Source organism: Orycteropus afer, unplaced genomic scaffold, assembly GCF_000298275.1.
Source record: "Orycteropus afer afer isolate SDZICR_OR568_19922 unplaced genomic scaffold, OryAfe1.0 scaffold00132, whole genome shotgun sequence".
NCBI lineage: Eukaryota > Metazoa > Chordata > Mammalia > Tubulidentata > Orycteropodidae > Orycteropus > Orycteropus afer.
The window spans coordinates 8,603,188-8,615,143 of NW_006921719.1; the positions used below are offsets into that span (position 1 = coordinate 8,603,188).

The window sequence follows — 11,956 nt, forward strand, 5'->3', positions numbered from 1 at the left end:
TTCTGTGTCTGTGTTAATTGGTTTCCCTTTTCTTTGTTGAAGAGGGTCTGTGCAATCCTTCTGCCTAGTCCGCCATCTTGCCCCGCCTCCTGCTCTCGCCTTCTTAAAACTCCTCCCCAAGCTTCCGGGATCTACCCCCTCATGGTTTCCCTCCCAGTTTCTGTGGTGAACTCACTTTCCTCTGCTTCTCCTGGAAATGATGCCAGCACCCCTAGGGAACCTTTTCCCTACTCAGCTCTTTGACTGGGGGACATGCTGTACCCATGGCTTTAACCACCACTTGCTAACAGGCTGATGAGCTCTCTTGGAACCTCCTGGGTATCCTATAGGCCCCCTGTGCTGTGCAGGGCCACGCAGGGAATCACAGACTCTCCTCCAGGCCTGAGCTCCAGTGGGCCCTGTAAGGATTAGTGTATCAACTTTGCAGAGACCCTAAGCCAGGATCAACTGTGATGCCTCTTCCTCCTTTGGCTAGCCCAGAACTGTGGATCTATGTCCTCCTGAACATCTCTCTACTCTCACCCCTTCTCTGAATATGCTGTGCCCCAGCTTTAACCTCTTGCTGTATCAGTCTCCATCCTGTGCAAGGTGGAGTCCAGCCCATCTGCCTGGAGTACAGAGCCTGACAGGGCCTGCAGTTACTCTGAGCTTCCTGTAGTATATGGAATACAGAGTGCTCTCTTGCCTCCATGGGGCCACCTTCTCAGCTCCTTTGGCTCAGCTAAAGTCAGCTCAGCTGTCACCTCCTCCAGAGGGCTGCACACACACACCCTGCCACCTTGTGCAGGTTCAGGTAGGTGGCCCCTCTCTCTGTCCCATGGCATTCATTGCACAATCACATCACAGCCCTTCTCATACTCTAGGGTGCCTGCTTGGTGACTTGTTTGCCTTTCCAACTGAACTGTGAGCTCCCTGAAGGCAGGGGCTTTGTCTTTCACATCTGTATACTCCAAAGATAGTCCAGTGCTTGGTACATAGTTGGCCTTCAGAAAATAGAAGGGGAAAATGAAGAAATTCACAGAAGAGGAATAAGAGGCACTGGGAACCTACCATGCCAGGTAAGGTTGGGACCGGGGCCACCGCACAGATGGTTTCATTCGGGTACTTGACAGGCCTACAGAAAACAAGCAGACACACAGACATTCTGCTACTGGAAGAGTTTTAAAGCTTTGCTATTCCCTCCTGGGCAGGTGTCCTGGAGAAGATCTTGCACATGAGCACCAGGAGATAGGCAGAAGACTGTTCATAGCAGCAAAAAGCTGGGAATAATCCATGGGAGGAGAATGCTTCAATAATTGTAGCATGTTTACAACAGGATGAAATACAAGAATTGGAGCTATGTGTACAACTCTCATGACCCTTGCTATGAAGTAAGTTACAGGATAAATAGCATCAAAAAACAAGTTAGAGAATATAGAGACTACGACTTCATTTGTAAGTTCCTTAAATATGCAAAGCTAAACAACTTATTATTTGGATACAGCCACATGTGTGTGATTAACTAATAAAGGAAACCAAAAGAATGATGAATTTAGGAAAATGATATGGTAGATTGAAAAAAAGTAGCCATCACATTTGGCACTCCTTCTATTAAAGGTGGAAGCTCTGGTGGCATAGTGCCTAAAGCATTTGGCTACTAACCAGAAGGCTGGCGGTTCAAACCCATCAGCCACTCCTCAGAAGTAATACTGGGCAATCAACTTCCGTAGTGATACTGCCTTGGAAGCCCAAGGAGGGGTCACTATGAGTCGGATTAGACTTGACAACAATGAGTAATGAGTTCCTATTAAAGGTGGAGATTGTTTCTCCACTGCATGGATGTAGACTTGGTCATGTAACTAGATTTGCCCGATAAGATGTTAGCAAATGTAACACAAGCAGAGGGGGGCATTGGTGATTCACTGGTAGAATTCTCACCTTCCATTCAGGAGACCTGGGTTTGATTCCTGGCCAATGCATCTCATCCCCAGCTACCGCCCATCTGTCAGCGGAGGCTTGTGTGCTGCTATGATGCTGACCAGGTTTCAGTGCAGCTTCCAGACTAAGACAAACTAGGAAGAAAGGCCCAGTGATCTACTTCTGAAAATCAGCCAATAATACCCTATGGATCAAAATGGTCCAACCTGCAACCAATCACAGAGATGGCACAGGACTGGGCAGTGTTTTGTTGTCCACAGGGTTACTAAGAGTTGGGGCCAACTTCACAGCAGCTAACAAGAACAATAGCACCAGCAGAGGCCTGAAAAGCATTTGTGTATTGGGGCTGTTGTCTCTTATTGCTGGGTAACCCTTAGATTACCATGTGATGAAGCTTGAGCCAGCCTGCTGGAGAGGCCATGAGGAAGAGAGCCAAGGTGTCCTGGCCCACAGCCTGCCAACTGCCAAGCATGGGAGTGAGACCATCCTGAGCAGGCATCTGTGAGAGCCTAGATGAGACCAACAGAAGAGCTGCCCAACTGAGCCCAGCCCAAACTCCTGACTATAGAATCAAGGGCTAAATAATGATTGTTGTTATAAGCCACTAAGTTTTGGGGTGGGTGGTTTGTTATACGGCAGTATATTCTTAATAAGTTGGTTACGTTTTGGAGGAGGAGAGAGAAGGATGTGCTCAAAGAGAAGCCTGCAGGGAGCCTTAATGGAATTGGAAGTGGCCTAGTTCTTAAGCCTGGTGGTGGGTGTATATATGTTGTTGTTGTTTGCCGTCGAGTCAGCCCCGACTCATAGCGACCCCTCCTTGGGTTTCCGAGGCAGTATCACTACGGAAGTAGGATTGCCCAACCTTCCTTCCGAGGAGTGGCTGGTGGGTTTGAACCACCAGCCTTCTGGTGAGCAGTCAAGTGCCTTAGGCACTCTGCCACCAGAGCTCCTTGGTGGTAGGTATTGGGGTGGTTAGCTCATCATTCTTTACAACTTATATATACATTGCATACATTCATTTGCATGCATGAAAAACAGAGAGACCCTTTATGGAAATCGATGACAAGCTAGACTATTTTTGCGAAATAATCCCCTTTAGGGTAATTTGTCAGAAGGAAGGTTGGGCAATCTACTTCCATAGTGATACCACCTCAGAAACCCAAGGAGGGGTTGCTGAGTCAGGTTTGATTTGATGACACATAACAACAACAACAACAAGGGTAATTTGGGATATGAAATATATAATTTTGTACCATTTAACAATTTTTGTTAAAAATTTTCAAAAATTTTTTGAAAAAAAAATTTAAAAAGTTATTGGTTAGCTTGAGAAGCTCATGGGGACAGTGATGACTCTAGGGGAAGTGGACCCTAGTTGGAGAGGCTGTTGATCTTACACTATTAAATGGCATCATGTGCCTGGCAGATCTTTGCTCCCTCCTGCCCTCAAGCCACTGACCTCTCAACAAGCACACTGATGGTGGGTCCTTGGGTCCCTTTGGCTGTCACCAGATGGAGAGAGGCATCTGTACCCAGCACCACACATTTCATTCTGGATTTCACTGGGACTCCAGGATACATGTTCTGCCCTTTGTAGACTAAGAAGTAGTCTAGGAAGTAAATGCTTTGGCAGAAACATCCCTCAGGAAGAGCAACGACCCCAAGAGGGAATCCTGGAGAAAAACAATCACACAAACAGGTCAGAAAAGGGGGCAGGGTTTGCAGACACGGATGCAGGGTCTGACCAGCAAGTACAGGAGAGACTTACAGATGTGGAGACAAAATCAATTAGGCAATGAGCGCTCTCTGAGAGTGAAATCAGTAAAATCCAGTGCCTACTGGGAGGGGAGAAGAGAGCCCTTCTGGGGAAACTCCTCTGTGTATTAACAGGAGTTGGGGAGAAGGATGTCTGGAGGACCAAATGTCTGGAGGAGGGCAGAGCCAGCACTGAAACAGAAGGAAGCCACAGCTTGGGTAGATACTGAGCTATGGCTGACCAACTGATTGTAAAGGTGCATCAGTAGAAAGGAAGAGGTTTCAGAAAAGAAGAGGTCATTGGGTGTGTGGTCAAACAACAAGAATTTATCAATACCTAGATAAATGAAATTAAGTTAACAGGTCAGTGGTTGTGAAATTATGATCACTCTTCTTTCTTTGAAATCTCTGTTGCTATTATAATAATGTGGTGAGTGCAATAAATAAAATTCACAGGGCCTTTAGTCTATGTTTGTCTTAGCATCATGTGGGAAGGACAGACTCTTATTCTAAATAACCACCGAGTTCTTCAGGTAGAAATAGAGCAAGTGAGAAAGCAACTCCACTGGCTTGATGAAGCCTCCCTGAGGACAGGCAGTTCCCATTCTAATCACGAGCTGCCCAGTGAACAAGGTGCTGTTGCTGGTCTGCCTCATGAAGTCACTTGCTTGGAAAGCTGCCTAGAGAAGATGGCCCACTCCACATTCACGTGAAGCATGCACCCAATTGTAAAATGACAAACCACAGACTCATTAATCACTCTTTTTTTAAAAGTTTGGTTAGAAGCAGACACTTGTCTAGCAACTGATTAATGTAGGGTAAATGGATATCATTGATTTTCTATACCTGCAAAGCTAGACCAGGACCCTAGAGCCCCAAGGAGAGCTGCTGAACTCACAGTGACTGCTTGATAGGTGTCTTAGCTCCAATACTGATGAGGATTCTGCTGAATGGGATGGAATGGAGTAGTAGAAAAGTAAACACACTTATTTTGAGAGTCTGGGGGCAGGAAGGAGGCGGCTGAGGCCACCATATTGTGCACTGTTAGAGACACTTCTTCACTGGAATGTGATAATGAAGGCAATGGTCATACTTGCAGGGCCGAGTACAGTGCCTGGCCCAGAACAAGCCCTCAACAAATATGTGGGGAATAGAAAGCATCAGTACATATTATGTTCAATTAATGTTTATTGAATGAATGAATGAGATAGCAGGACCAGAGCCCCAAGGTGACTTTAAGAACACAAAGGTAAAGGAAGGCCCAGATTCTTTAGGAATTCAGAGCTCTTGGGGCCTTGTTGCCTGGAGACCCACTGTAGTGCAGTGAATTACATGGTATGGCTTTTCTATCCAGTGTTTGTGACTCCCACCAGATTACTGAGTGGGACCATGCAGATAAGGTGTATGAACTCTATTGTGAGGATTGGTTAGTTTTGCTATGCTGCTGGGTTTAAAATGAGCCCTTTTGGGACCTCTGGTGGCATAGTACCTAAGGCATTTGACTGCTAAGCAGAAGGCTGGTGGTTCAAACCCACAAGCCACTCCTTGGAAGAAAGGTTGGGCAATCTACTTTTGTAGAGATATCACCTTGGAAACCCAAGGAGGGGTCACTATAAGTCTGATCCAACTTGATGGCAGTGCGTGCATTAGAAGCAGAAGAGGGTATCTCACTGCCATCAAGAGAGAATAGCTGGAGGTGGAGTGGAGTGGAGTGCAGCATGTCCTTGGACTCAAGATCCCTGTGCTGGACCTCGGCAGAGATGCTCAGCAGACATCCCCAACAGAGAGACCCGGCAGAGAGACAGCAGCAGTGGAACCAAGAGACATGAGTGGGGTGCATCTAGGTGTACCTATCAGCAAGCTAAAAGAGCTTTGTAACACTTGCCCAAGCAGGGCAGAGGCCAAGCCGAGAGGCCAAGGGCCAGAGCGGTGTGCCTGAGGGCACAGCAGAGGCAAGACTGTCCTGATCGAAGAATTGTGTCCTAAGCACATTCCTGAACCTGAATTGTAGCCTGTTACTTCCCTAATAAATCCACAATCATGAGTATTGTCTGTGAGTTCTGTGTGGCCACTGCAATGAACCCAGCAGAGAAGTAGTGAGCGCTGTGGGAGGGACGGTTTGTGTAAAGGCTGGAGAGTGGTGGTATGTCTGGCCTCATAGGAGTAAGCCTTAGGCTGCTTAGTCTATCTTCCCCTTGTGAAGTCAGAGGAGGTCAGAGGATGCTGCCTCCATGCCCTTTTTGCACCCACCTAGGAGCTCTGGTGGCATAATGCCTAAGGCACTTGACTGCTAACCAGAAAGTTGGTGGTTCAAACCTACCAGCAACTCCGCAGGGGGAAGAGTGGGCAATCTACCTCCGTAAAGATTTACTGCCTTGGAGACCCAAAGGGGGTCACTATGAGTCGGAATTGACTCGATGACAGCGAGTTTGTTTGTTTGTTTTGGTTTTGAGGTATTAGGCAGACAGGAAGGGGTAAGGGGGTAGGGGTAGGGGGTAGCTCACCTACAGCCATGTCCCACAGTGTGAGCACACCATCCTCGCAGGCCAGCACCAGGTAGGAGCAGGAGAAGCTGAGAGCAGAGGCTACAATGGGTGCCGCACATGGCCACACACCTTCAGGATCTAGGGGGAGGATACCACTTACCAGCCTGCCCCCTGGAGCCCCACACCCCCCTAGCAACTCCACCTGAACAACATGAGACCCAGACAGTCTATCTGTCTAGGTCATGGGCACCAAGAGCACCTATCTGGATTCACCACCTGTCTCCTCTGTATGCAGTGCTTTTCTTCTTTCTTAGGGTATATAATAATCGTACTATTCTACAGCTAACATTTAATGAGTACTTGCTAGGTGCTAAACACTGTGTTAAGAATATTACATGCATAATTTCACTTAATTCTTATAAGGATCCTATTGTTAGGTCCTATTAGACCTCCATTTTATGAGGAGACTGAGGCAGAGAAGTGATTGACTTGCCCAGTCAGTATAGAAGTTTAGACTAGAAACCAGGTTGCTTTAGGAGAGAAATCACTTCTCTGTGAATTTTTTTTAACATTACTTTTTTTTATTTTTTTAGGATTTGGGTGAAGATTTACAGAGTAAATTCACTTTTCATACAGCAGTTCACATATACTTTGTCTCATGTCATTGACCAAAATTTACAATGCAGCAGCTCCCCTCCCACTTCCTCCCCACAGTTACCTCCTCCCAGTGTCCATCCCTTCATACTCTTCTGCACCCTGAGGTATCTCCCTGTGCATAAGCAGCCCTTCCTTCTCCCATGATTGTTCTCTCCAGGGCGTGTGTCTACTTGAGGTAAATGTTTAACTCACATGCCTATACTTTGTTTGGCTGGAAACCACAGTTGTGGGTTCAATTCCAGACCTGAAGGGCAGCTAGGGGCCATAGTCTCAGTGGTTACACCAGGCTCTATTGGACCAGCAAACCTGGTCCCCCCCTTCTTTTTTTTTTTTTTTTGCCTCCAGATGATTTTGAGTTTTGTACCACATTATTCTCCCTCTTTATGCAGGATCTCCTACATCCCTTCCAAGTGGATGGCAGTGGTAGCTGGGCACCATCTAGTTCTTCTGGTCTCATAGTTATATAGGTTGCAGATCGGATGGTGTACCAGTCGCTAGGACTGATTGTTTCCATTAATTTTGGTTTTCTTCTTTCTTCTTGACGAGGAGAGACCCATTGTTGCATCTAGATGGCAGCTTCCTAGCTTTTAAGGTCCCAGTCGCTACTCGCCAAAGTAGTAGGTGGAACAATGTTTTGTATAGTATGTTATGCCAATTGAGTTTGATGTCCCCTGCGACTATGGTCCCAAGCCCGCAGGATCAACTACTCGGTCCCTCTGGGTAGCTGGCTGTGACCAAGTAATGACCATAACCTTGCCCCTTGTCAGCTCTACTATACACCTGGGAATTCTGATCATTCACATGAACTTATAGGCCCATTGTCTGCCAACCCTGTATATGATCTTGGATACACTCTCCATTTAGACATACCTAATTGTTTAGGTTTTAACATTACTTTTGAAGTATAATACTAAACTCCAAAAACCAAACCCACTGCCATTGAGTCGATTCCAACTCATAGCAACCCTTTACAACAGAATAGTACTGCCCCATAGGGTTGCCAAGACTGTAAATCTTTACAGAAGCAGAAAGCCACATCCTTCTCCTATAGAACAGTTAGTGAGTTCAAACTACTGACCTTTTGGTTTGTGGTCTAGTGCTTTAAACACTGTGCCACCAGGGCTCCCTGTGACAACCACAACTACCCTACATTTTCTTAGTGTTTTTCAATTTCAAAGAGCTTTTACATAGAGAAACTCTGGATTTTGCTATTCACAGCAAATGCATGCAGTAGATAGTGATGGTATCATTACCTCATGTTTTTGACCATAAAATAGGGGGTTGGTGTGGGAAGTGACTGGCCTAAGGCTACATGGTTTACATATAGGTGGGCTGGGACAGGAGCTGGCCTTCCCACACCAAACTGTCCTCTGTCACTTTAGCTGCCTAAGGCACCCTCTGAATCTGACTCTGAATTTTGTCTCTGTTGAGCTATCATCTTTAAGAAACATGACAATTCAAGGGCAGACCCCTGGGGTCATACCAAGGCACTGAGACACCCTTCTGGGGACCCTAAATTGATACTATATGTCAGTCACACAACTTCAGCCAAGCTCACACATGTTGTGAGAGCTCTGAGCATAGGCAACTCCCATCTCAGCAGTAATGTACCAACTTTATCCTTTAGAGTTCGGTTAAGTGAATAGAGGAAGAAATTATGACTTCTGGTCCAGTGTATGCCAAGGATACAGGCTGCCCCTGGGAAAGAAAAGAGGAAAGAGCCATCAGATAAGAAGTCTAGGTGACCTTCAATTTGCATGGTAGGTGTCTGCTGAAGAGGAAGCTAGTCTGACGTCAGAAGTGGTTGGATCTAAAGGGCACTACTCAATGGAAGGATGAACTTCTCGGGAAAAAGGGGCTGGCACCCCTATGAGGGCTGTTTACAAGGCCTGCTAGCATTTCTGGACAGGGAAGACAGTCACACTCTCTCAGTAATTCATGTCCACTTGGCTGTCAGTGTTTTGAATAACATTTTCTACAAAACAAGTTCATGTCCAGAAGCAGCCTGGCAGTATGTGCACTCATACATTCCTCTGTGGGGGCCACCTCCTGAAGACAGTGCTAGCCTCCATTACCAGGGAATCTGGGCTCAGAGGACACAGATTCAAATAGAAACACTTAAACTTCAGCTGATAACTCAGTGTCTACCTTTATTTCCTCCCACCAAAGATGAGCTGAAGCCTGGGCCAAGCAGCATTTGCTATGTGGAACTTCTCTGGGGGGCATGCTAAAACCACCTGCTTCATGTCCCTTTACCTGAAGGGCTCTTGACTTCCGCTGGCATTGCAAATATGCAGCTAGGAAGGAGAAAATGGAACGTGGCCATACTGGGAAAGAAAGAGACACTAGTTAAAGCAATGGGAGACTCTGGAAGGAAAGATGCTGGCAGAGTCTTGGAACTAAGACCAGAAAGGGACAGTGAAGATGGCCTTCCCAAGGGTGCAGAGTCATGAGGCAAATCACATTCTGTGGCTGGTCCAGATAGGATGGGCAGATCTTGGGCTTTGATGAGGATAGGGTAGGCTGAACCATGGGAGCACTATCCACATGGATCGTATAAGTTTCAGGAACCACCATCTATGTGGACAGGCTAAGGTGCAGGAGATGCCCTCAGGCCAGTAACGGTGTAGCACAGAGCTCCCACCGGACAGGGTGCCCTTCTGTCACTGGGGAAGATCCTTCAGTTTGGGAGATTTGCATAAATACTCTCTTATCCTCTTATCCTAGGGGCAATACAACCAGTGGTGTGCTGGTAAACTGGTTCTCTGAAAAAAGGAAAGAAAGAAAGAAGCCTTGATTTGTAGGGTCTTCAGATTTCCATAGCATAAATACACCCACCATGGACAATTACCACCTGGCTTGCAAAATTCCTAAATACCTGGCTGGCATAGAGTTGGCTCCAGTGCACCAGTGAAGCTTGTTATGGTTTCACTTCAGGGAACAGTTGCTGTTATGGCTGAGCCTTAGGAGTTTTTAAGTGAGAAAATTAAAGGTCCATTTGACAGCAAGATGGGAAGTTTCACTTTCCACTTGAAAAAAACTAGAGCATTCCTGAAACCCACCCTAGCTGCTAGGAGAGCTAGCTCCTAAAGCCAGCTTCACCTCCACCACCAATTCTTCAAAGACTTGGGCTCAGATTTCACAATCACAACATGGGGTTAATGAAGCCTTAACGGCTGAGAAGAGATCAGAAAGTAATGTGTTGTAAGAATTATGCACATATACGTCACATTTATGAAGACTGGAAGGAACAGAGAAAAACGTTAACAGTGGTGACTGAGTTTTATTTCTGTCTTTAGGATTGTTTGTGTTTTCTAGATAATCTGGGAAAAAAAGCTTTTAAAAGAGATATATATAAAACTAAAATGAACTTTATTTCTAGTCTACATAAATATATACTCTTTCTTTTAAATCCATATTATCAGCCTTTGTTCTAATTAAACAGTCTCTATGCAACTTTTTCTTTTCTTTTTTTAAAAAAATGCATTTTATTGAAATATAATTTATGTACAGTGAAATATTATGCAACTTTTTCAACAGATCTGTTGGTGTTTTCTGAAAAAGCTCCAAAACCAGAGTTTGTAGGCCATGGAGTAACTCAGGTACTTAGGCTGACTCCTGTGTGTGCCAGGAAAGGAGCAGCTCTGAGGACTCCAGGTACCTCCTCCTGCTCACCTCAGTGGTTCTCCCTCCAACTCCCCATCCAGGTACTTCTTGTATGAAGCATTGAAGATGGCTGCTTGCTGTTCCCACTGACTATCCTTGATGAAGTGGTTCTGCCCAGAGCCCAGCCCATAGCAGTCCTCGATCTTTGCAAAGACTTCCAAGGGGCTTTTAAATGTGGTGCCTGGGTTAACAATATTCCAGAATTAGTCAAACCATTTGACTTCCCTCTTGCCAATATCCTCTGACTTCCATGCTTCTCAGTTTCCTGCAGAACCCATCAGCCTTGTTTAGCACTCCATCTGTGACCACAGGTGTTTAGTCATCTCCCCTGCCTCATCCACTCACCAAACCCAGGCAGAGTAACTGCTCACCACCCTTCTGCTTCTACATCGCTAACCCCCATCATTTCTTCTGCTTCTGTTTTGCAGAGCTGAAAAGGAGGTCAGGGAAATGTCCACAATACCACTAGAGACCTCAGTCCACTGTCGTCATTTCCCCAGCTAAGGTACAAAAGCTCCCAGTTTACCATCATTGTTCAGCCGCTGCTGAAGATCCGCATAATTAGACAATCTTTTCTCTTCCCATGCTTATGTTTATCCAACTACTTTCCTTTAACAAAATCTTTCCCTGATAATCACTTTTCTCATTCCTTCTCTTCCCAATAACCTTCCATCTCCTTCTTATTCATCTTTCACTAAATCTGCAGTAGAAATGGGTGATTTATTTTCTAAGTTCCTACTCTCAATTTGAGAACTCTGCTCTCTCTGGAAGGTGCTCAGGTCCCTCAAGTTGCTTAGGAGGTCCTCAGAGTGCCCCAGGCCTCCAACCTATGGACAACCATTTTTAACAGTTTCTTGCATAACTCTCTAGAGAGAAACTTTTTCTTTTTTTAAACAAATGTATATTATGAGCTGTTGTTGTTTTTAGGTGCCATTGCACCGTCTCCAACTCATAGCAACCCTATGTACAACAGAATGCCTGTGCCAGCCTCATGATCCTTGTTATACCTGAGCCCACGGTTGTAGTTGCAGTCACTGTGTCAATCCAGCTTGTTGAGGGCCTTCCCCTTTTTTGTTGACTCTCCACGTTAACAACAACGATATCCTTCTCCAGGGAATGGTCCCTTCTGACCACACGACCAAAGTAGGTGAGATGAAGTCCGGCCATTCTCGCTTCCAAGAGGCATTCTGGTTGATTCTTCCAGGACAGATTTGTTAGTTCTTTTAGCAGTCCATGGTACTTTCAGTATTCTTCACCAACACCACAACTTAAAAGCATCAACTCTTCTTCAGTCTTCCTTATTCATTGCCCAGCTCTCATATGCTTATGAGGTAATTGAAAATACTATGGCTTGGGTTAGACATACCTTAGTTTTCAAGGAGACATCTTTGCTCTTCAGCACTTTAAAGAAGTCTTTTGCAGCAGATTTGCCCAATGCAATATGTCATCTGATGTCTTAACTGCTGCTTCCATTGGTG

The 11,956-nt window shown here is 45.6% G+C and overlaps 1 protein-coding gene across 1 annotated transcript in view; it reads right to left on the reverse strand.

Moving 5' to 3' along the window:
- LOC103200641 (WD repeat-containing protein 93-like) overlaps window positions 1-10,659 on the reverse strand; it is a gene marked incomplete at its 5' end in the record, with an annotated part of 62,989 nt that extends 52,330 nt beyond the window's left edge. The window contains 6 exons of the mRNA XM_007945181.1: window positions 1,051-1,114; window positions 3,374-3,587; window positions 6,174-6,293; window positions 8,424-8,510; window positions 9,069-9,139; window positions 10,488-10,659. Of these exons, the coding sequence (XP_007943372.1) occupies window positions 1,051-1,114; window positions 3,374-3,587; window positions 6,174-6,293; window positions 8,424-8,510; window positions 9,069-9,139; window positions 10,488-10,659 (728 nt within the window). The remainder of the gene's footprint in view (window positions 1-1,050; window positions 1,115-3,373; window positions 3,588-6,173; window positions 6,294-8,423; window positions 8,511-9,068; window positions 9,140-10,487) is intronic.
- Between the last annotated feature and the right edge of the window lie 1,297 nt (window positions 10,660-11,956).